This window comes from Lytechinus pictus, chromosome 4 (genome assembly GCF_037042905.1).
Source record: "Lytechinus pictus isolate F3 Inbred chromosome 4, Lp3.0, whole genome shotgun sequence".
Lineage (NCBI taxonomy): Eukaryota > Metazoa > Echinodermata > Echinoidea > Temnopleuroida > Toxopneustidae > Lytechinus > Lytechinus pictus.
The window spans coordinates 29,123,391-29,148,772 of record NC_087248.1 but is presented as its reverse complement, the minus strand read 5'-3'; the positions used below and the strand labels follow the sequence as shown (position 1 = coordinate 29,148,772).

Here is a 25,382-nt window from a genome sequence, read left to right as displayed (position 1 = left end):
TAAATAAGAGAGAGAAAAAGAAGGGGAGACAAATGGAGAGAAAATGAGGAAGACATATACCAGAAATGGACAAAAGACAGAAACATGGAGAATAAGAGAGAGAGGAAGAAAAAAAGGCACAAGAGACAAAAATTGAGAAACAAAATCTGATCTGCCGAATACTTTCTTTTGGCATGAGTGGGACTTTAATCCAGTCATCTGGATATCTTATGTGAAAGGGGCACTCACTCTGAAGACTGAGGTTTAATAGGCCCCGTCACCATATTCCATACAAGCCTTGCATGCGACTTTTATAACCAACCGCAGGTTGCCCACATTGATAGTATCTCGCATGCAGTTGGTCGCAGGAGCACACGCAAGTCTGATTTGCACGCAGTTGCGGGTGAATTAGGGGCAAACACCCGCCTGCAACTCACCCACAAGGCTTGCGTGGAACGATGTGACGGGGCCTTTAAACAGTGCTCCAATGATATGCTTGTAAATTTACTGAAATACTCAAGTAATCAGTACACATGTTAATAAACATTGACATATAGACAAAAGTGAGATCATGAATTTTATTCATATAGCAATTACCCACATAAATCACATGATACCATACAACGACAATTCTTTAAAGAATTACAAGTTACAATTTCATTCAAAGTACCGGTAATTATTACAGTACATGAAATATTAAATGAGTGACATCGATATGCATAAAATGCAATGTCACATCAAAGCCCCGAATCTGTCTTGAAATGAAGGCAACATACAGACCCACAAGAAAGAGAAATAAACTGATATTTTTTTATAGAGAGCTTTGAATACCTTGCAAAATGGGGCTTAACTTGCTTAAGGAAAATACATTGTTCACATATAAATGATTCAAAATTTTATCAATATTGTACATTGTCTAAATAGTATATAAACATCAGTTGCATTTATATATTTGTGTAATTTGTAGGATATGCTCATTGCATTAGGAATTTTCTTTCCTGCCTTTATAAATGCACATGGTTCATGCAGTTGTATACTTCATTTATACAAACTGGAGTCATAACCACAATAGCATTTTGGACCTGAATGAAACAACTAATGTATTCTCTTGATTTTTTCCCTCTTAATACCCAATTAATGAAGATATGATAAAGCATGATTATTTTATACTTAAGCACAGCATCAATTATTTGTTGAATTATTGTGGTCATTTTTGTTAAACACATAAGGGAACTTAAAAGCAAATGTAGTTTGGCAAAAAGAAGACCCTGGAACAATAGATATATGGTTAGCCATTAATCATTCTTAAGGAAAAAAAAATTATGACACCCTGTAAATAAATATGCCTCATGCATGCTTTGGAAATCATCCCAAAATGACATAAGAGATTTTCTGTTTACTGCATTTTATTTTACATTTCTTTTACGACACCTTTTTTTTTCTCGCAACGTCTCGTGGGAAAAGGTTGAAATATCTGCTGTGCGTGCTATAGTGCATGCAAGCAATTATGCTGTGCTGGCCGACGTGGCTCGGCCAGCTTACATGTTGATCTGTTTATCAAGGTCCAGGAGGTGGTAGATAAATTTGCCGCATATGTCTTCATGAAATTCAGACCGTTTTCGGTGAATTCTTCCTCCGCTTTTGTCATATGGTTTTAATTTATGAAGCATCACAGTCACATTACAGTACACTAGCACTGTGTGTTGCCCCTCCTGCCGCGCAATGTTGACCCCGAATTTAGAAAATGGCTTGTCCGCTGCAACCGATAGATGGCGCACCATATTGTGGATCCACAAAATTAAACACCATGATATGACTTACATGTATAAGAAGTTATAGATTGGCCCCAAAATTTTAAACTTTGTGTAAAAAAAAATAATCAAATACAAAATATGAAAACAGAATAAATGTAAACTTCTAATGGATAATCACACACAGTTATCTTTATGAACACATTTTATGTTTGGTGAGCTGTTTTTTTATCAGTATATTACATTATATATTAAAAGGGTGGATCTGATTTTAAAAATCCTCAAAATAAATTTGAAAATCATACAAGAAATTCCAACATAGCCCTCTTAATCATTCAAAGAAAATGTAAAGACATATCATTCAAATTCTTCAACAAGAATTACCATCTATCATTTTTAGGAAAGGGCAATTGACAATCATTCCCCATAAATGATGTAGTTTCATCCCCTGTTAGATATAAGATAATTTAAATTTGTTTTTTCAGTGTTTCATATGTCTCATTATTTTAAATGAGGTTTTGTCTTTGTTGTGCCTGAAAATTGTCTGTGTTTCCCTGTATAACAGAAGTGTTTCACACTAAAATTGATCCAAGAAGCACAATAGAAGTACAAGTTAAAAGTTCTGGGCCCCGTCTTACAAAGAGTTATGATTGATCCGATCAGTAATAACTCTATGGAAATCCATCAATATCATACTTTTTCCTCCCAGAAATTTGCACAATGTCCTTTGTAAACAAAGAGAAGTACACAAAATTTTCATGAAAATGATGAACGTATAAATATACAGCATATCTATAATTTTTTTTGAACAAACATGCATTTCAGATGTTGATGTTGCTGGCTTTCCATAATTGTGGTTGATTGGATCAATCGCAACTCTTTGTAAGACAGGGCCCAGGGTCCCGTCTTTAAATACAAAGAGTTGCAATTGATTCGATCAATCGCAACTATGGAAAGCCAGGAACATCAACATACATGTTTCTCCAAAAAATATTTTCTAGAAATGAGGTATATTCACTGTTTTCTTGCCAAATCGGTATGCTTCTCTTTGTTTTCAATGGACATTGTGCAAATTTTCTGAAGAAAAAATTATGACGTTGATGGATTTCTATAGACTTACGATGGATTGGATCAATTGTAAGTCTTTGTAAGACAGGGGTCCTGGGGCCCGTCTTACAAAGAATTGCGATTGATCCGATCAGTCACAACTATGGACAGCCAGCAATGTCAACATCTATTTATGCATGTTTGTTCAAAATATTTTTAACTATAATGTATATTCATGCATTCATAGTTTTCTTGAAAATTCACTGTGCTTCTTTGTACTTACGAAGGACATTGTACAAATTTCCTGTAGAAAAATTTTTGACACTGATGGATTTCCATAGAATTACGATTGATTGGATCAATTGTAAGTCTTTGTAAGACAGGGATCCTGGTTTGGAATGGTATTTTGTTAGACTACAAGGTTTCCACGCACATTGCAATGCCCATTCCTCCCCCTATGCAGAGAGCAGCGAGACCCTTCTTGGCGCCGGTCCTTTTCATGCCGTTGAGGAGGGTGACCATGATACGGGTACCCGACACTGCCAACGGGTGACCCAGGGCTATGGCACCGCCGTAGATATTGACCTGCAGAGGGAGAGAGGGGGAGGAAGGAAGAGAGGGGAGAAAAGAGAGAAAAAGGAAAAGAGGGGAGGGGCGAGAAATAGAAAGAAAGAAGGGAGGGAAGGAGAGAGACAGAGAAGGGAAGGAATGATAGATTCATTACTTCATGGAATTGCCCAGAATGCAAAAGTCTTGTTAAAGGCCTTGGATAGACTTTAAGAAATCTGGGCCGTTTGGTCTACCTATATCTGCGATAAACACAATACCATTTCAGAGGCCATATTATTTTTGCACAATAGTCCGCCTCTCAAAACCATTGTGTCTAATCTGAATTTGATCCGCACCTGCATCAAAGTTCAGGATTTAAAGAAACAAGACCTTTGCAGTGTTAACCTATGTATTTAACCGAAGAAGAAATAAATCATAGGAAAGATATAATCTAAAATTTACCTTAGAAGTGTCTATCCCAAGCTCCTTTGTAACGGTGAGAGACTGTGCAGCAAAGGCTTCATTCAATTCAAATAGATCAACATCACCAATAGACCAACCTGCACTCCCAAGCTACGGTGGGGGAAAGAACCAGTAAGAGTAAAAGAAAATAAAAATCAACTTTAGGTTTTTTGCAGTATTCCTCAACATTAACTAATGGGACCAAATGATTGAGAATCTGACCCAAGAAAGGGTCACCTGGGGCTCGTCTTACAAAGAGTTACAATTGATCCAATCAAACTCAACTGTACATGTATGGAAATCTATCCATACCATAATTTTTTCTACAAGAATTTTTCACAATCTCCTTAGTAAACAAAGAGAAACACATTGAATTTCCAAGAGAACGGTGCATGTATGCATATACATCATATCTAGAAAGTATTTTGAACAAATTTGCATTTTAGATGTTGATGTTGCTGGCCATTCATAGTTGTGGTTGATCGGATCAATCGCAAGTCTTTGTAAGACAGGGCCCAGTTGTGCATAAATTGGTGCATAACCATTCCGGTTCCCGTAACCCAATGGTTGGTGATTAATCCCAAAATGAAATGGCCTATCAAGATCATCGTAGCATGCGCATTTTGCTCAGTAGACTGACTAGGAACCAATCAGAATTGCTCTTTCAAAATAGCGATTAATTGCTAACCTTTGTGTTGCAGCCCTGGGCCCCGTTGCATAAAAGTTACTATTATGGTAAGTTTGCCATCCAATGGTAACGACCATGGTAACACCGATCAATAGCCAATCAAAATCAGTGTTACCATGGTAGTTATCATGGAATTGCAAGTTACCATAATGGTAACTTTTATGCAACGGGGCCCTGGTGTGAGTAACACCGATCTAAGTGTTGCATTCAGTCAGTATGCAATGCTCACAAAAGTCATAGGATCACGAACACCAGGAAATTTTATCCACCCCCTACATCCTCAGCCCCTTGCAAACTGGATCTACTTTCTTCTTCATTTTCTTGCATCTCTTCTCTCCAGAGTTCTGCAGCTGATATAATGACAATATTTCCAGATTTCTTGAAAGCACGGACCTGTCCCACCCCAGCCTGGCCCCGTGAGACTCTCCTCGTTAAGAGTGCCACACCCCCTTCAACTTGTCCCCATGTAAAATCTTACCGCTTTCTTGATAGCTGGGATTGGACCAGACCCTATGGTAGCGGGATCCACCCCAGCCTGGCCCCATGCCACTATCCTCGGAAAGGGTGTCACATCCGTTTACCTCACCACATGATAGCTGGATCCACCCCAGCCTGGCCCCGTGAGACTCTCCTCGTTAAGAGTGCCACGCCCCCTTCAACTCGTCCCCATGTAAAATCTTACCGCTTTCTTGATAGCAGGGATGGGACCCGACCCCATGATAGCGGGATCCACCCCAGCCTGGCCCCATGAGACTATCCTCGCTAAGGGCGCCACGCCCCTTTTCTGGGCCTCCGAGAGCTTCATGAGGACCACTGCTGCTGCTCCATCATTGATTCCTAGAAGACAAAGCAGAAGTAGAGTTAAATCTCACGTGTAGACCAGTGATGAGCAGAATTTAAAAAAAAAGATTAAGTAGGCCTATCCAGTTTTGAAGAGTGATTTTGTTGTTTTTACCATTTACCAATTCAGAATGTGTATGAGTTTAAGTTTGTTTTTCAGACTTGTCAATCAGATTTATGTAATTTACACCTTTAATGTCATCATCAGAAAGACGTGACCCAGGGCTTGAACCTCAAACCTCTGCGATCGATAACTGCCCCCATTTAGATTGGATTACAGGCGCACACCACAACACCCAATTTTCTTGGAACTAAATGTACCACATTGCTAACCAAGCTGGATTGAGCTCGTACTCACGCAGGACCTTGATGCCAAGGAAAAGTACCCCATCACACAATAAACAGTATATGGGTCCATATCAACTTGTAAAGTACTCCATATACGCACATGCAATAGAAAAAAGTGTAGAACTTTGTGCGCACTTGACCTTTTGGGGCACTTTTGTTTCCGGTGGTCTCAAAGGAGCGCGTTCTAGCTCTATCTACACACTGATATCGATGGTATAAACTTGGCTACTGTAATGCCCTGTTTACATATGATACAATCATCATCTAAACAGGACAAGGATCAAGTATTCCAGTACTGAATTCAAGAAGGTCAAAGTCTACCAGGTGCAGATCCAGCCAGGCTAGACACAATAGTTCTGGGAAGCCAACTATTGTGCAAACACAATACAGCATCTCAAAAGTTACTGTATACAACCTGACTAATTTGTTAACAAATTTTCGGCATTACTCCTATTTAAGTGGTTAAGATCGCTATGCTCGATCTGTAATGAAAATCATAAGTCAGAAAAAATTGGAACCAGACTTTCTGACTTATGATTTTCATTACAGATCAAGTATAGCGATCTTAAACACAAAATAGGAGTAATGCCGAAAATTTGTTAACAAATTATTATTTCCTCCTATTAAAGCCTCTTTATTTACTACAACCTGACTAGATCCGCCACTGAAGTCTACTCTGGTCTCACCAGATGCGTTTCCTGGCGTAACGGTTCCCGTAGCATCCTTGATGAAACATGATCTGAGTTTAGCCATTCCCTCGATGGTTGACCCTTTCCTCGGATGCTCATCCACACTGACCTCTACGGTGGTCTTGCGGCTTTTGATCGGGACAGGGATGATCTCTGTTGCAAAGATGCCTTCCGTCTGGGCCTTCTCCGCTTTGAGTTGCGATTGAAGAGCAAACTGGTCTTGCTGCTCTCTGGTGATTTCCCACTTCTTGGCAAGGTTTTCAGCTGCCAAGGTTGAAAAAGTTCATTAAAAAATTGATTAAATAATCAAAATGCCTAATTCTTCTTTATTAGAATTCTCTATAGCATAATTCCTCTGGCTTTCGGCTAGCTACTGTTAAGTGCTCAGCGTTTTTCAAGGAATAAATTCCTGCCAAGTACCCATTCCCCTCAGAGGCGTCAATCCTGGGGGGGCAGGTGGGGCGATCGCCCCACCAATGAAAATATTGGGGGGGGGGGCAAACATATCGTTTTGCCCCCCCAATAATTCCGCATGTGCAAAAAATAAAACAAGATTGTAATGTTACACAGAAATCAGCAAGCGAAATTGAGATACACAACTAATTTTTTATCTAAAATTGTGCTCAAAATGTCCGCTTTTCAGATTGGAATATAAAAAAATTTGAGCTCGCGCTTGCATCATTTCTGTAGCAAAAACCCATACTTTTAATGATTAAATAGGTGAATAGAATGTCCCGTTTTCAGTTCTAGACCTCAAAAAACCTCCCCCTTCGATTTGCAATAATCTTTTGTTGGATATATATCTTGTTCTTTTTTTTTTTTTATAAAGCTTTTTTTTATTTCCCTCCGATAGGGCATATATTTGCATAAACATTTTAACAATGATATAAATGAAATAACATATCATACACACATAGCATAATTTTGTACAAAGTATAGGCCTACAGGGCGTTTCAAGCAAAAGGCAACCGATACTAGAGTGGCCATGTCCTACACCCATCCGTTCCGCCGCCGACACTTGCAGCAGCAAAGAACAAATGAGCACCGAACAAGGCCACTCCAACAATAATTGATCACCTCTCACCCGAAACACACTGCACATTCATCATGAAAATATGTTTACATTAAACAGAAATACATATAAAGGTCCGGAAATCTTATTACAAAATGACAAGAATTCTTTCGAAATTTACCCATTTTTTATCAAATTTATGTGTTTTGTTTTCCATAATACTGATTTGCCTCTCATTTTTGTAACATTTTCTTATATATTGTTTAATTTTCTCAAAATTAGGTATGGTTTTTTCCACACGAGCAGAGTATACTTGTTGTTTCGTCCAAATTATTAAACAATTTAAAGCATCGTTTCTTTTTTCTGTGAAACCAAACAAAACATGTACAGCAGAAAGATTTATTCTAAATCTTGTTAAACTGTATAACCAGTCTGTAAATCGTACCCAGATAAGATTTACCACATGACATTGATAAAAAAATGTATAGCGTTTTCTTCTTCCCTTCCACAAAAAGAGCATTTTGCATCTGCAGTTATTTTCATCTTTACAAGATCCTTATTCAAATATAATATCTTATTTAGCAGTCGGTACTGAAAGTACCTCATTGTAGTATAAGTTGTACATCGAAACATCGTTTTAAAATAATTTTTCATATCTCTGGTGTCCATCGAAATGCCATTGACAAACCATCTATTACACAATTTAGTCAAGTTATCATCATTTTCTTTTAACATGATATAATATACATGTCTACATCCTTTTTTGTCCTTCAGTAAATGAAAGATATAAGCAGGGCATAATGGTTCATTAGATTTCATATTACACGTATTCAACTGAGCTTTATACTTACATTTAATAATATGACATAAGACATAATAATGAAGAAACTGAATTTTGATTGAAAATCTTTTTTCACACTCTTCTCTTTCCAGAAGTTTTCCATTCTCATCTAATAAATCGTTAATAAATCTAATGCCTTTGTCCCACCATTCCTTTAAGAATATACCTTTTCCACCAATTTTTACATCAGAATTGTACCATAAAGGAATAGCTGGCCAAAAAAATGAAGTACACTGAACATTTCGAATAAAGGAGGAAACTATAATAAAAATCTTGTTCTTTATTAAAAACGTCCATTAAACTCAATTTTTTCAGATCGAAATATCAAAATTTTTAGCTCGCGCTTCGCGCTCGCATCTATTGTTTTTTAGATACCCATCTCAATTATTAGTACCAAAAATGCTTAGAATATCAAGCTTTCAGGTCAGAATATAAAGAAATTTCAGCTGGCGCTCGCATTAATTTGATGGTGAGATATGTGTCTCTATCTCATGAGTCATATATGTATATATAGGCATATGTGTGTGTGAGTTTGTTTGTTTTGTGTGATCGAGTGCCTTTGGAAAGTTGATTCATGATTTCGCCCCCCCAATCTGAAAAATGGATCGACGCCCCTGATTCCCCTCACCTGGGTTTAGTGCAGCAGTGTGGATCAACTTCTTGCTGAAGGGACTTTAATATGCAGGCATAAGATTATTTTTTTTTCATTTTCGGGGGCTACATTTAACGATCTACTGCCTAAATCTGAAACATCGGAAAAGCTTCAACATTCCAGTGAATGGGGATTTTGGAGATGAAATAGCCCCAAGCCCCCATTTAATCCCCCGACTTACGTCATGGCTGCGATTTGAACCCACAACCCTATGTTTCAGAGACTAATCCACTGGGTTACAACGCTCCACATTAATCTATATGCCAACATGTCACTCTTGAAATTTTAGTCTAATCCACTTATAGGCATTCTCATCCCAATTATTATAGGACTCCCTCTTGATTTAGTTCCCTTGCTACTCTTCCATCCAAAATAATGTACAGTATCTTTTATAATGATTTGATGCAGATGGCTATGTTCAAAGTATCTGACTTTCCTTTGGATAACTATTCCTACTAGTGTCATTGTGTACATCCTACCATGTGTGCTATCTATTTTTCATGAATTCATCATCTGTTCCAAACAGATAATGCATGCAAAGATGGACAACAAAGAAAGAAGCAGGCTCACTGAAACGCAAGTCACTGTGTACCAGATTGCTATTCATAGGTTAGGATCTAAACTTCAATTTCATACCTTAAAGCCCAGCGCACACGATGTGATCCGATAGTATCAATACGATGCAATTTTTTAATAAATCATATTTTGCATTAAATATGAAAGTTCCAACAAGAAAACTTACTTTATTTGAAGTTCGGTATTATGTTAGGAATAATAAATTCATCATTTTGCTTTTCTGCAAGCCCTGTTGTCGGAGTGAAGTTCAAATCGGCTTCAAGTCAAAGACGATGATGACGTCATTGCAATTTGGAATTAAATTTGCTTTTATTCCTACAATAGTACAGGGAGGCTCAAACTAGACTGAATTTTGATTTCGGTAGTCCTACCACTATTCTAATCTCTCATTGGTAAGATTTTATTGGTTGGAATGTTCATATCAAATGTCAATATAATTTCTTTGAAAATCCGATCGCAAAGGATAGCATAGTGTGCGCTGGGTTTAACAGTAGGCCTGCTATTTCTTGTAAATCTTCTGTGTGAATGCATTCATAATGGGATCCAATCTCTATTACTTTACCTGTAATTCCCATGTGGTAATTATTGAAGGCATCCATCAGTCCATCGTTCACTAATAAATCTACCAATGGTTTGTCACCGAATGCCATTCCACTACGCAGGTGTGCAGCATGGGGTGCCTGCAAGGAAATGAACAATACAATGCTATTAAATCACACATTCAAATCACACTTTTTATCACTTTATCAACTATAGTATATATATGATATCACAAAGAAGAATAAATACAACAAAAAACTCTAGATGAAATTATGGATGCCACTACTTCACTTCTTTCGGTGGGGGGGGGGGAGAGAGTTGGGAAGGGGGTGGTTCCAAGAAATTAGGGGTGCCACTACAGGAAAGAGGTGGGGGGGGGGGGTTGACCTCGCTATGATTTTTCAAGTAGTGAAAAAGAGAGAAAGAAAAGAAGAAATAAAGATATATATTAAATTCAGTTTTAATCAATGACTAACACAAAAAACAAATTACTTCTTTACATATCAAGGAACTTTCATGTGGTATTAAATTTCAAACCTTGATCAACCAAATAGAACTGTTTAAATAAGATCAACAAGCAGGGTCTCTCAATTTCCTTGCTGTAAGATATTCATTAATTTGTCATGATCATCATGATCATCATCATGATGATCATCATCTTCATAACTCTTGCTATCATCATTATCACTGAAATCATCACCAACACCATCATCATCGTTATCTTCATCATGATCATGATCATCATCAAAATTCTTGCTATCATCATCATCATCATCATCATCATCATCACCAACACCATCTTCATCATCATCATCATCATCAGGATCATCATCATGATCATGTAAATAGTGTTAATTTTCTAGGTGTTTATATAGACTATAATATGCAATGGGACACTCATGTTCAAAAAGTCACCCAAAAAGTATCTAAATGTATTGGTATCCTATATAGGTTAAAAGACTCCCTTCCAACTTCTGCATTATTACTATTATACAATTCTTTTATGTTGTCATATCTTAATTATTGTGTTGTTGTTTGGGGCAATTGCAGTCAAACGAAATTAGAAAAATTATTTAAATTGCAGAAAAAAGCCCTTCGCATATGTATGGGATGTCATTATCAAGCCCATTCTGCCCCATTGTTTCGAAAAATAAAGTCTCTTAATATTTATGATTTGTATTATTTTTCTATTGCATTAATTGGTTTCTTTTATTTCTAGAATAAACTACCTCTTAATATCCAGAAAATGTTTACCCTTAATCGGATACATAATCACAATACCCGTTTTAAAGATTCATTCCACCTATGGCCAGTTAAATCTAATAACGTAATGAAATGTGTAAGACATAATTTCCCTGTGATTTGGAACTCCACCCCTAGAGATGTAATTGAAAGCAAGTCTGTTAGGTCATTCAAAAAAAGATTGAAGCAGTTCCTATATCTTAAATATGTATAGTTATTTTTTTCTTGTAGATTGACACCTTTTTATGTTGTTTTTTCTTTTTTTTCCCCTTGTTTTTATATCATGTTTAATTCTTTATCTTATTGTTTCTCTATACCATGTCATGTTATTAATGTTTATGGGAACTGTGCTTACACAAGGCCACTTGGCTTTATTTATACAGTTCCCCATTTCATTTTCATTTTTACTCTTGCTTGTAAATATATTGTTTCTCATACCTTGCTTTATAATTGCTTTTATCGAGAATGAAATAAATGCAAATTGAATTGAATCATCATCATCATCTTCAGCATCATCATCAACATCATCATCATCGTCATCATCATCATCATCACCACTATCACCACCACCATCATCATCATCACCCTCATCATTATCAACATCATATTCATCATCAAATCATCATCATCGCATCATCCCCATTATCATGATCATGATCATCGCTATCATCACTATCATCACTATCACCACCACCACCATCACCACCATCACCACCACCACCACCACCACCATCATCATCATCATCATCCTCACCATCATCACTATCATCATCATCATTATCATCATCACCATCACCATCATCATCATCATCATCATCACCATCACCATCATCATCACCATCATCATCATCACCATCACCATCACCATCACCATCATCACCATCACCATCATCACCACCACCATCATCATCATCATCATCACCATCACCATCACCATCACCATCACCATCACCATCACCATCACCATCACCATCACCATCACCATCATCACCATCATCACCATCACCATCACCACCATCACCATCATCACCATCACCATCATCACCATCACCATCACCATCACCATCACCATCATCACCATCACCATCATCATCATCATCATCATCATCATCATCATCATCATCACCATCATCATTGTCGTTGTCATGACCACCACCACCATCACCACCATCCTCCTCCTCCTTATCAGTATCCCTCAGCATTGAATTTTGTTCACCAACCTGACTCATGCTTTCTTGCCCCCCTGCAACTACAACGGAAGAGTCCCCACACATGATGGCCTGTGCTCCTAGTACAATAGTCCTCAGACCTGAACCACACAGCATATTCACATTAGTTGCTGGTACCTGCATATTGAATGGAAGATACCAAGAACGGATGTCATTATTTATTAATTATTGTCTATTTTCTTTCCTTCCTGTTACTTTTTTCCCTGCGAATTTGACCGTATTGCAATAATGCAAATTAATTACATTTTCTTTATTTTTTCTCTTTCAAATCATTTCCCTTACTTTTCTCTGATCTCCCAAGTCTACGGTTTATCAACTCTTTGTCAAGCCTCCCATTTTTTTCTTTGTCTTACCTACTCAGTACTCAAACTTTGCATATTTCTTCGTTTTGTCAACTCTTACGAGCCATCTTATAAAGTCGTAATTTAGTATGGATCCAACTTTTCCTTGCTCAATATCTTATACAATTTTTAGATATGATACTTTTCCATATATTTTTATTTTTCAATTTTAGAGGAGGGGAAATACATCAGGCAAAAAAATATGTATATATTTTCGGGGGCTACTTTCAGTCACAACTTACTGCCTAAATCGGCAACATTGGATAAGTATTAACATTGCAATGAATGGGGAATATATTCAGGGCTCTTTTGATATGGTACTCTTGCTTATTGTGTCATTTCCGTTTGAATATCATTGACACCGGCTCCTTACCTCAACTGGTATCCCTGCATTGACACTGGCTTGTCTGGCTGGGTTCTGACCTTGACCTGCTGTGTACACTTGACCCATGATGACCTCTGACACATCACTGGTGCTGACCCCTGACCTCTGCAAGGCTTCCTTGATAACAATAGTTCCAAGATCATGGGCTGATACTGTGGACAACACTCCATTCAGACTGCCTACAAATGTAAGAAAAAGAAATGATCTAATAAAAAGTCACACAGTCAATAAACAAGTGCAGACAAGTTCGGGCACATAACAATTTCCAAAACTCAGGAGTCTTATGAATGTCGTTTCACTTCCATCACTTTTTCTAGCTGCATCCTCCACATCTAAGAACTTCAAGACGTTGTGCCATTTTTGCTCCAACGATTCACTTATTACAAGACTGCATGCAAATCACTGGTGTCGATCCGTGACGTCATACTATTCAAGTGATACGATTAATTCCTCCCTGAACATGTGGTATTAGCATTGTTTAATAATATATGGTTCAGTCAAGTTGGTCATTATTGTCAAATCTATAAAAAATGAAATATTGTATAATTCAAATAATAAAAAACAAAAGAAATAGTGAGTGATGGACATCATTTTTTTTTTTTTTTTTTTTTTGTTGTTGGTTATTTACTACTTTGTATCTAGAGTTACATTCAAATTCCCCATTTTTATTGTATTTTGCCGTATTTAATGCATCTTTATTATTCATTTTACTCGACAGGCAATTCAATGTACATTTCTATACAAACTGTTATTATAGGTCACAGCTTTTTTGTGAGCCAGGCAAGGTTGAGCTTTGTACAATTACCTATACATATTCTTGATGGACGATGTCCCTATTAAATGCTTAGATTCATCATATTATGAATTAAAAGACTTACCTTTGTGCAATACTTCATCTTTATCCTTTATGCATTGTAACATGAGAAGTCTTAAGAAGAATATTGATAAACTCCATGCATGTGTAACAAATATAAATACTAATTTCTATGTTATAGGGATAAGTGAAACATGGTTGAAAGATAATGAAAATTTATTACCAGTGTTCAGTTTAAATGGTTACAATTTTGTGAACAAAGGAAGAAAGGATCGAACTGGTGGTGGTGTTGGTTTTTTCATTAATGATACATTGAATTATAAAATACGTACTGACTTAAATTTATTTGTTAACGAAGTTGAAACATTATTTATTGAACTGAAGTTTAATAAACATAATGTTATTGTGGGCATTATTTATAGACCACCATCTCAGTCAATACTTTCTTTTAAAGAATATATTGAACCAATGCTTTTTCAAATTGTTAATGAAAACAAATCCTGTTACATAATGGGAGATTTTAACATTGATCATTTTTTACACGATTCGTTACAGTCATCTGAACTTCTACAATTTATGAGTTCATATGCATTTACACCTGTTATTAGTAAACCCACCAGAGTCACGATCGAAACTTCTACTTTGTTAGACAATATTTTTGTAAATGATTTTAATAATATTTCTTTGTCTGGTATTATAACATACCCGATAAGTGATCACATGCCCATATTTAGTTATACACTGTCTGATATTGATTCACCAGGGAAAAAATCATATCGCTCATCACCAAGGGTTAGAGTTATTAATGAAGAAAATATTTTATCATTTTGTTCTTCATTGCAGGACATCAATTGGAATACCGTACTTGTTGATTCCTCTAAAAATCTTGATGTAAACAATATGTACGATGCATTTATGAATGTATTCAGTAGATTGTATAATACACATTTTCCTAAGCTTGAATATAAAGAAAACAAAATAAAAAGGAACCCCTGGTATAATAAATCCTTGAAAATGCTTTGTCGTAAAAAGAATTCCCTTTACCACAAGTTTATTAAAAATCCAACATCATACAGAGAAATTGTTTATAAAAAGCAACGGAATATTGTAAATTCTGAGCACTATTAGAAAAGCTAAAAGAGATTATTATGAAAGAAAGTTTGGTTCAGTTAAAAACGATTTAAAGGGAACTTGGAAGGTAATTAATAATGTTTTGAAAAACAAAAAGAAACCTGAATTCCCATCTCTGATGGTTGACAATACTTGTTTAACAGAACCTTGTGATATTTTGTTGCATTTTAATCAATATTTTGTTTCTATCGGAGATGGTATTCTTGATACCATACCTCTTTGTAACAAGAATCCATCAGACTTTTTAAGTACTGTTTACCCACATTCATTTTTTTGTACAGCCATATCTGAAGCTGATGTTATAAATGCTGTATTGGGATTAAAAGATGGCAAGAGCCCAGGGCATGATGAAATCGATAGCAGAGTTTTAAAAAAGTCAATTCATGTAATAGCTCCAGTACTGTCACATATATTTAATATTTCCATTGAAACTGGGTGCTTTCCAGAATCTTTGGAAACAGCCAAAGTCTTGCCTTTATTTAAAAAAGGAGATAAACATTTGTGTACAAACTATCGTCCAGTTTCACTTTTATCTATTTTCTCAAAGGTATTTGAAAAATTAGTTTACAAACTAATGTCCTTCATAAACAAACATAATATATTATACAATAAACAATTTGGATTTCGATCCGGACATTCTACATGCATGGCTCTGTTGGAATTTATTGAAAATCTCAATACAGCATTTGAAAACAAAAACATTGGATTGGGCATATTTCTGGACTTGTCAAAAGCTTTTGACTCAATAAATCACAAAATTCTATTATATAAACTTCATCATTATGGTATAAGAGGTACTTTTTTAGAATGGTTTAAGAGTTATTTGAGTAACAGACAACAGTTTGTATCCATCAATGGTATAAATTCTCCATTACTGCAAATAAACACAGGCGTGCCGCAAGGTTCAATCCTCGGCCCCTTGTTATTTTTATTATATATCAATGATGTCCAATATGTTAGTCACCAACTGTGCCCTATTATTTTTGCAGATGATACAAGTTTTTTTTTGTCAGGTAAAAGTATTGTCGATTTAAATTCTATCCTGAATGTAGAAATACCTAGGATCGAAGAGTGGTTTCTTGTAAATAAGTTGGTTATTAACTCTTCTAAGACAAATTATATGATATTCAAAACAAAAAATAAGAAACTTCTTGACAATCTTAGTGATATCTACTTAAACGATAAAAACATATTACAAGTTTCTACAATTAATTTTCTTGGAATCACTCTTGATGAAAACCTGTCATGGTCTTCTCATGTAAATGTAATTTTACAAAAAATATCTTGTGCTATTGGTGTTATATTTAGAATAAGACATTTCATACCACGTCAAATTCTATTATACATTTATAATGCAACAATTTTACCACATTTATCTTACTGCACAATGACTTGGGGTAGCTGTGCTCAAACACATTTAAATAGAGTCTGTCTTACAGAAGAGAGCATTAAGAGCAATTAATAACTCCAACCCTAGAACACCATCTGGACCTTTATTCTATAAGTTTAAAGTTCTTAAAATTTTTGATATTTACAATTTACAAATAGCATCTTTTATGTATATGTTTGAGCACCAGTTGCTTCCTCCTATATTCACAAAATACTTTAAATTGACTTCAAATGTCCATTCATATTCAACAAGACAATCCAGTGATTTATATTTACCTTTGTTGAATTATGAATCTTCTAGAAATTCTGTAAAATATGCTGGAGTTATTTTATGGAACAAAATACCTAAAGAAATAAAAAGATGCCCATCTCTTGCCTCTTTCAAAAACAGATATAAAAAATTCCTTATTGATGCCTATAAATAAATTTGAAAATAAGTTGTATTGCCTTATATCATCCACCCATATAATTATGTTTATAGTACTTTCTCTTTCTCTTCTATGATTATTATGATTATATTATGGTCTCGGGAGCCCAGCCTTAGAAAGGCCATTGGCCTATGCTGGCTCCCTCATATTCTCATTTATTCTCTTGTTAAATGTATTTCTATTTTTGTATCTTTATTTGTATATAGTGTATTCTTTGATTTGTATGTTGTATGTTTTTTAATGAGAATTTGGAATAAATAAATGAAATAAAAATGAAATGAACTCACCTCGTTGTACATATCACTGTTTTGTGAAAAATAAGCGAAACTTAAAAATGTCATAACTTTCTTATTTTACATCCGATTTTGATGAAATTTTCAGCACTATGCAAGTTTGATTTTTCTCTATTTATTCAAGTCAGCATTTTCCTGGGGTGGACTTGACCTTTAACATTGGAAAGTAAGGGACTGGATTAACCCTTTTTACTTTTGAGTTTCCAGATTCTAGGGACTGGCTATGAAACCACTGCCCCAGAGTTCTAGCTCAAGATTATTTTATTGGTCAATGTTTGCATACAAAGAAATTTGGTTTCCAATGTCTGTAACAATATCATGAAAATATTGAAAACTTTACATGAAAAAACAAAAATAAGTTATTAACTTTCTGCAATTACTTTAATACCCCTAAAATTCATAATGCATGTGGATGATGATAAAAGGTCTGTATGCTGCTATAACATCCCCCATCCTAGCATGTGTGGAATATAATCATCATTAAATTCCAAACACAATAGTCTACATGTAAAAGAAATAGTATACACAACACTACCATGTGTACAAAACAATGGTGAAAGTATGTTAGAGAGTAACCCAGGGAGATCCGGCCCGCAAAGCTGGCCAGAGCCCAGGACTCGTCCATGTAATACTAGTCAAACATATACTCTCCAAAATGGGGTAGAATGGGGTCGCAATAGCACTCCAAATAAAAGGGGAAATAATAAATTATGCACTTACCTCGATTATATGGATGAAGGTCTATCGTGACACAGAATCAACCAAAAAATTACTTTTTTTCTTTCCAGGGCTCTTTTTGGAGAAACTTAAAAATTTTCCAGGGCTACTTTTTCATTTTCCAGGGCTCTTTTTCCACTTTCCAGGGCTACAATTTCTGGAGCTATTTCGCGGCTTTTTTGCGTTTGTGTGTGTGTGTGTGTATGGGTGTGTGTGTATATATATACACGGTAGCTAGCATATACCAGGGAAGTATAACACTTCCCTGGTTTGACCTTCGCATTGTTTCTTCGAAGTGATTGTTTATGATTTTAGTGTTGTGATGATAGATTGATTTTGATGCTTGAACGATATCCGAGTTGATTCATGGACCTAATACAGACCTATTCAGATTAAATCATGGAGGTAGAACCTCCATGAATTAATCCAAGTTTGAATGTTTGATACTTGGTTGACGTGAGCTTTGCGTGTTTACTAGTTAGTGTTATAGCCCATTTGCCAAATTAATCTAGAAAGATCTGTATTCGTGTCTAAAGACAATGTAAAAGAAAAAGAAAGTTCTGAATTTGTACAATTCTGAGGTAATTTATTTTATCATACAATATAGGTACCTGCAAATGTTATGAAGTTGAACAAATATCCTTCGTACATATTTGACTGAAAGTTATTTAAATGACACTTTTTAAAAAAAGACTTACAATTATTCATACAAAATAATGATATAAGTCATAAAGGTCATTGAATTGTTAAGCGTTCGTATCAGTTACACAGATTCATGACAAAAAGGCCTACCAGAACCAAAACTGGCAATTTCCATCATCCATCATGAATGCCTAGCCTTGCACGGCCTCTAATTGAAATGAACTTATCCACGTCTTTGCAAATTTTACCTGACCTAATTTCTCCACACTTCTCAAGATTGTGCAATACATGACGGAGACAAAGAAAGTTATATAAACAAATTGCCGAGGGTTGATGTCCCTGAATTAAGGGGCTAGTCTACGTTTTCAGTCACTTAAGAAAATGGCGAACTGGCCAAAGGTGAAATACATCATTGAAAAAAAAATGAATGTTTGGATTAAAATAACGAAGATTAAATGAAATATGACTGAAAAATATCCATAGTTGAATCTCTACTTCTATTACTGACAGAACAATAACATCATTTTTTTTTATTAACTTCTTGCCAATATTCCAATAAGCCAAGACTCCAATTTAAGACTAGCAAGCAAACGTTATCAATGGGATTTTGGAATGAAAGAAAAAAAAATCAAAGCGTGATTTTTTTTTAAAGGGATAGACGAGACTCTTGTTTTGAACAGAGATATAAAAATATTTAAAAACAAACAAGAGGTGATAAACACTTCATTAAAATTATAATGAAGTTCGTAGTGAATTACAACTTGTAAAAGGAGAAATTAACAAGAATAATAGGGAAATAAAGTTTGGAAGAAAAGAAGGAATGAGGAGAGACAAGCTTTGGGGGGAAGGATCAAGATGGGTGGCTGCAGCTCGACATGGGGCTAGAGAGTGTACATAAATGGGAGGGGGGAGCAATCATCTATCAAGTCGCCCAAAATCTTACACCTTCACCAAACTTCTCACACAATCCACACACAAATCCCAGTTCATGATACAATCACAAGTGTCGCTCAACACATGCGCACGTGGTCTCTACTGGCATTTTACAGTCACACACACAGAAATACACACTACACACAATGCACACGATGCATCCCCATACCACATGCAGTCACACTGAGCCTAAAGCACACAAGCAGAGAAACGTTCTGCTCGAAGTATATGATTCCTCGGCTCCAAATTCTACATTTATTTTATCTCAGTGCTTGGAGTCGGCGCTGGCGCCGATTTTCGTCCATGAATGAGAGAGCATGGCAAAGACTCGAGTCCCTTTATCTCAGAACCGCCGCCGCTTGGTACTCGAGTCTCCAGAGATCAGGGTCGACTCCCCGACTCTGGCATTGAGAATCGGGTAGACTCGATTACCCGGCGCTGGCTCCCAAGCCTAGTTGACGGGGGCGATTATGAGTTTTGCAGTCGCCCTCGTGTGAATGTTTTTAGCCCTTTTCCGGGGCTCTTTTTGGACTTTCCGGGGCGAATTCGCCCGCCGCCCCCGTGTAATTTTTTGGTTGCACAGAATCCTGACATCGAGGTACAAACTGGACCCTCAAAAAAAGGAAAAGTTAGACGTCTATGTCGCGTTCGTTTGGTATTATTCGGCCATTTAGTTTTTAATTTTGACAGAAGGAGAACAAACTTTTCCTTTTTTTGAGGGTCCTCTTTGTGCCTCGATGTCAGGATTCTGTGTCACGATAGACCTTCATCCATATAATCGAGGCAAGTGCATAATTTATTTTTTCCCCTCCGACCCCATTCTACCCCATTTTGGAGAGTATGTTTGACTAGTATTACACGGACGAGTCCTGGGCTATGAGTCCTGAGCTCCCTGGGTTAGTTAGAGAGGAGAAGAAAACAGAGGAAGAGAAATAAGAAGTAGAGAAGAAGAAAAGGAAGAAGAAGATCAAAGAGGAAAGAAGGAAAAGGAGGAAGAAGAATGAGGAGAAAGAGGGAGGACAAAGAAGAATATGACATCGTGTTACATTTGAGTTGTATGTATAGAATTCGGAATTTAAAGCAAAGGCATGAACATGATGAAAGGAGTCCCGATATACATGATGTAGACGAGTGTGGGGTGGGCACAGCATTACTCCAGAAAGGTTAAACTTAAAGTAAAAACCTGTTTAATAGTGTTACAATCATGGATGGGATGAGAACTATGTGCCATTATGCACTATGGTCCGGACTTTGGTAAGTAGGCGTTTCAGCCAGATTTAAGAAATTCAGGATAACTTTTAAAAAAATTTAAAAAAACTAAAAGTAAAAATAAAGAATAAAGTAAAAATTAAAAAAACAATGACACAAGTCACAAACATGACAAATCACAAAGTCCAAGAACAATATTCAATAAATAAGCAAAACAAATCATCTAAAAGTTTATCTGCAGTATCTTGAATCAGTACTTGAGTAAACACTACATGTATTCTTGAATCAGCACTACAAGCTCCACTGACTGGTAAATGATCGACCAGCAAAGCAAATGTGGGCGTGGATTTGAACCATAAACTGCTAGACATAGTCTACACTATTCTCAGTGAGTGGGACCGAGGTCAGACGACCGGCGAATCTACAAAATGTTCATCGTTGCATTTGGAAATTTTATAACTTACCAATTGGAGTGCGAACGGCAGAAACGAAAACGACTGGATCAGACATGATGACTAGTATATCTAGGTGCGGTAAAACAAAAAACCTAAATGACAAATCACTCTTTGAACTGGGTTTAGCACTCTAAGATAGGAAGTTCTTGGCACCAAATCACAGCTGACGCCACGGAGTTGTAAGAGTAACTCCAGTCGTTTCTATCAACTCATTTTTTGCCCCGCGCTTACGAACGCGCTGTACTAGTACTGGGCCCGTATTCCATAAACGAGATAAGCATGCTTAAGTCAAAAATCTAAGCATTTTGTCTTATTTTTCTGTCTAAGACAAAATGCTTAGCCAAAACGCGTATTCCATAAAGAATTGGCTAAGAATTTTGTCTAAGAATTTGGCTAAGAAGTTTTGCGCGACTAAGACAGATTTAGGATGAATGGCTAAGTAACTTTTCTTAAATATGCAGAGTCTGTATTTCATAAATACAACATGGCTAAGAATTTAGCCCTAACTTTAAGACAGTTGTGAGCTGTCTTAATTGTTGTAGTTTCAAGGCAATTTCAGCCAATTTTTTTTTAGAATTTATACCTATATTGCATTTCGAGCTCCTATCTCATTTTTTAAAACCGATTTTCATGAAATTTGGAACACACATTAGTCTTAAGGTAAGGAGGTGGAAGATTTTGTTCTTTTTTTTCTTTTTCAGAAATTGTGTTGCCATGGTAACAATATATTATGGCCCAAATTTTGCCGTTTAAAATACTTCATTAGTTTTATACCAATTCTCATGAAAGTTGGCTCACACATTGGATTTGAGGAAAAGATGTGCAAGACACATTTTTGCATGTGTCGGAAAATGTGTTGCCATGGTAACGGTATATTATGGCAAAAATTATGTATAAATCTCGCTGTTCCAACTATTTCTCTAGTTTTTAACAAATTTTCATGAAATGTGGCACAAACATTAGTCATGATGTGAAAATGTGCAAAACATGTTTTATGCCTATATAAAAAAATGTGTTGCCATGGTAACAAATAAAATACCAAAAATAAATGAAAATCTTGTGATTGAATTACTTTATCAGTTTTCAACTGGTCTATTCTCCTAAGAATTTGGCATACACATTAGTCTTGAGTTGAAGATGTCTAAGACATATTTTTGCCTGTATCAAAAATTGTGTTGCCATGGTAACAACATATTATTTAACGAAAAATAAGGTGAAACTCTTGTAGTTTGAATTCCTTCATCTCTTTTCAACCAATGCTCATGAAATTTGGCACACACATCAGTCTTGAGTTGAAAATGTGCGAGAATATTTTTGTTTGTATCAGAAATTGTGTTGCCAAGGTAACAACATATCATACGCCAAAATAAGATTAAGACAGTGGTATGGTCAATGCTAACTTTTGTTTGGCTACATAGAAATCTACATGTAGCTGTGGGCTTAGTTATCGTTTTTAATTTTAGGATGGGGGGAGGGCTAGACCTCTAGATCTCAAACTACAGCCCCTAGCTTTAGATGTAAGCCAAAGATCAAGATCCTTCAGTCCTAGAAATAATCCAATGCTATATCCCTAGCTTACTTCCTTTTTCAGGCCTAATGTTAGATGAATAGATCTAGACTAGCCTACATTTACTATTTTTTAGAACTAGAATCTATATTTTGATAGAGTATACAAGTCTCTACTCTAGATCTCGACCTATTACTTAGATTGATATAGTTCTACTTCTAGATCTAGATAGGGTCTAACTTTTAGTCTTAGTCATTTAGTCTAGATCTAGGCCTACATTAGAGATTCCAGCCATACTAGGCTAGGCCGCCTAGATCTTAACTAAATTTTTATATAAATCTAGCTCCCAGTCTAGACTGAGCTGTTGGTCTAGGTTTTAATTTAGGCCTGTTTTGTAGAAACCTAGATCTAAACAAACTCCCCAAAATGTATAAAATAAAAACTCCTCCAAACAAACAGATGGACCTAAAAAAGAAGTAGGCCTAGATCTAACTTAGTTAGATCTAACTTTTTACATAGATTTCTAGGTCAGGATTATAAGTTCAGGCGTAGTTGGCAAGCAATGCATAGCGATAGGTCTAGCACTGTAGACAGGAATATCCGTCGTTTCTGGGGATTTATTTAAAAGTTTCTGACATTTACTGTCATGTCACATTGGTGAGATTAGGGTCTAGGCCAACGTAATGTTAGACTGTCGAGTGTCTTACTCTTACTCGTAGTTTAGCAGAAAACCCAAAATACAGATGGAGACTGAAGCTTTTGGTCTAGGCCTAACTCTAACTAAGTCAGATGGTCCTACATTGACATGTAAATCTATCCCTGTCCTAAGTAAGGCTAAGCCAGGCTTAGTCCCGAATGTTGTTCTAGGCCTAGACCAATAGTATTTAGGTCTAGATCTATGTACTATATGTAGCTTCAGTCTCGGTTGCTCCACTAAGTATGGCATCCCACCTAGACTAATTGTAACAGAGTTACGTTTTGCAGCCTTCATGAAAGTAAAAAAGTCAAAACAATGTTCAATTCTCCTCAAAACAGACAGATATTTTATAGATCTTGGGCCTAGGCTAGATCTAGGCCTAATGTTAGACCCAAGGCTAGTCTCAAAAGTTACAAAAGTTTTCCCTTAGGGGGCCTAGGTCTACTTAAACTGAAGTTAAAGTAAACTGTCGAGAGGGATTTATAGTTTATATTTTGACAAATAACAATACATGAAAAGTAATAAATGGGACTGATACACAAAGAAACTGTGCAAGTCACTCGGTTTGGGATTGAAATGTTTTGGTAATTAACAAAATATATATAATTTTAATAAAAAGTTCTTACCATATATGGGTGATAAATGCTCTTCTCTTACTACAATAGTTGTAATTAGTTTCAATAAAATCCAAAGTTTTAAGAAAAAACAACTTCAGTGACATTTTTGCAAGTTTGTTGCAGTCACCCCTGCAGCAATTTATTATTGAGAAGGTCGCTGAAGGTCATAGAATTTGAGACTTTGGCTTAGCCATATCGCCTGACTTGAGACAAATGTCTTAAAGTTTATAGAATATCGTTAGGGAAGATTTCTTAGACAAGCAAAATGCTAAGACAAATTGCTAAGACTTAAGCAAAAAGCTTATCTTGTTTATGGAATACGGGCCCTGGGGAGAGAGTAAACACTCAATTTCTACAAAAGCCCGTTTGCAAAGACTGTTGTTGATCGTCCGAGATTGACCTTTGACCGAAAACTTTGGACCACTCAAAATCACAGATTATGATAATCATACCATGAATCAGTCGAATCACATTCAGGAAATTCCAGGAAGTTTATGCTATTTTCCAGGATTATTCCAGGAAGTTTTCCAGGAAGATATTATTATCGGGAATGATATTATTTTCTGAATATTATGTCAAAATCTATCACAAAATTTGATCTTTTTAATTAAAATGTCAAAATAAAATTTTCCTGTTACGTCATGTTTCACCCCCTCAAAATTTTTGTCTCAATTACGGCACTGAGCCCTATATTTCACTATTTTTGTGTATATAAGAGAATTATAACTTATGGAAGACTGGAGAACATTTGGGAAATTCCAGAATATTTTGGAAAATTTTAGGAACTTTCGGCAGAGTAAATCCAAGGAAGTCCCGTTTTGGAAAGTGGAAGCACTGCTGAGAATACTTGTCGCAATCTCGAAGGGATTTTCGATTCACACATGACTATGTCTCCTCAAATCTCAAATATCTGTAAATCAGTTAGGCACCAACTAGGTACCGGTAATGTCTGTTATATTCAGAAATACTTGTCAAAACGGTCTGCCACAGAGAAAATAAATAGGCCTACATGACCTGGTTTTCTCCAGTCTTGTTTTTTTGCAATGCACTTTTGGTCAATTTACCCCAGAAACAATAGTCCATGTCCTGGACAATTTTATTGATTGGGCAGGTCTTTGGGGGCAAACCCGGCCTATCGGACCGTACCCCCGCGCGCACACATAGCCGACACACACACGCCCTCCACTGATTCACTTACCCCCAGTGATTCACATTACCCACCAACCGCGTAGCCATGATTTCATTTTGGAGGGGGCGGTAAATGCCTATGGTAAATGCACGCGAAGCGTGCCGACACTTACAGAGCGCGCGAAGCGCGCTCACTAGGGGGTGGGTGCAGGGAGGGGGAGATTCCCCCTCCCTCGCGAAGCGCGAAGCTT

The 25,382-nt window shown here is 36.3% G+C and overlaps 1 protein-coding gene across 2 annotated transcripts; it reads right to left on the bottom strand.

Moving 5' to 3' along the window:
• Window positions 1-543: 543 nt before the first annotated feature.
• LOC129258735 (acetyl-CoA acetyltransferase, cytosolic-like) lies at window positions 544-21,413 on the bottom strand. Of its 2 annotated transcripts, XR_010293434.1 has the most exons (9): window positions 21,192-21,393; window positions 13,160-13,350; window positions 12,437-12,562; window positions 9,997-10,114; window positions 6,351-6,617; window positions 5,159-5,313; window positions 3,789-3,899; window positions 1,619-3,362; window positions 544-1,465 (listed from the first exon to the last, which is right to left on the bottom strand). XR_010293434.1 is itself a non-coding variant. In XM_054896964.2 (8 exons), exons 1-8 carry the CDS (start codon window positions 21,235-21,237, stop codon window positions 3,192-3,194), a joined length of 1,185 nt encoding a protein of 394 aa, XP_054752939.1. In that variant the 5' UTR covers window positions 21,238-21,413; the 3' UTR covers window positions 544-3,191. The 2 variants fall into 2 exon arrangements, 1 of the variants encoding a protein (XP_054752939.1); XM_054896964.2 differs by having other exon boundaries at window positions 544-3,362; window positions 21,192-21,413.
• Between the last annotated feature and the right edge of the window lie 3,969 nt (window positions 21,414-25,382).

Bases quoted from the DNA above. Each gene is read 5' to 3' on its own strand.
- LOC129258735 (XM_054896964.2), bottom strand. From the start codon at position 21,237: ATGTCTGATCCAGTCGTTTTCGTTTCTGCCGTTCGCACTCCAATTG. The intron at 12,563-13,159 runs GTAAGGAGCCGG...TTCAATATGCAG, and splicing joins ATGCAGGGATACCAGTTGAG to GTACCAGCAACTAATGTGAA. The intron at 10,115-12,436 runs GTTGGTGAACAA...ATTTCCTTGCAG, and splicing joins GGCAAGAAAGCATGAGTCAG to GCACCCCATGCTGCACACCT.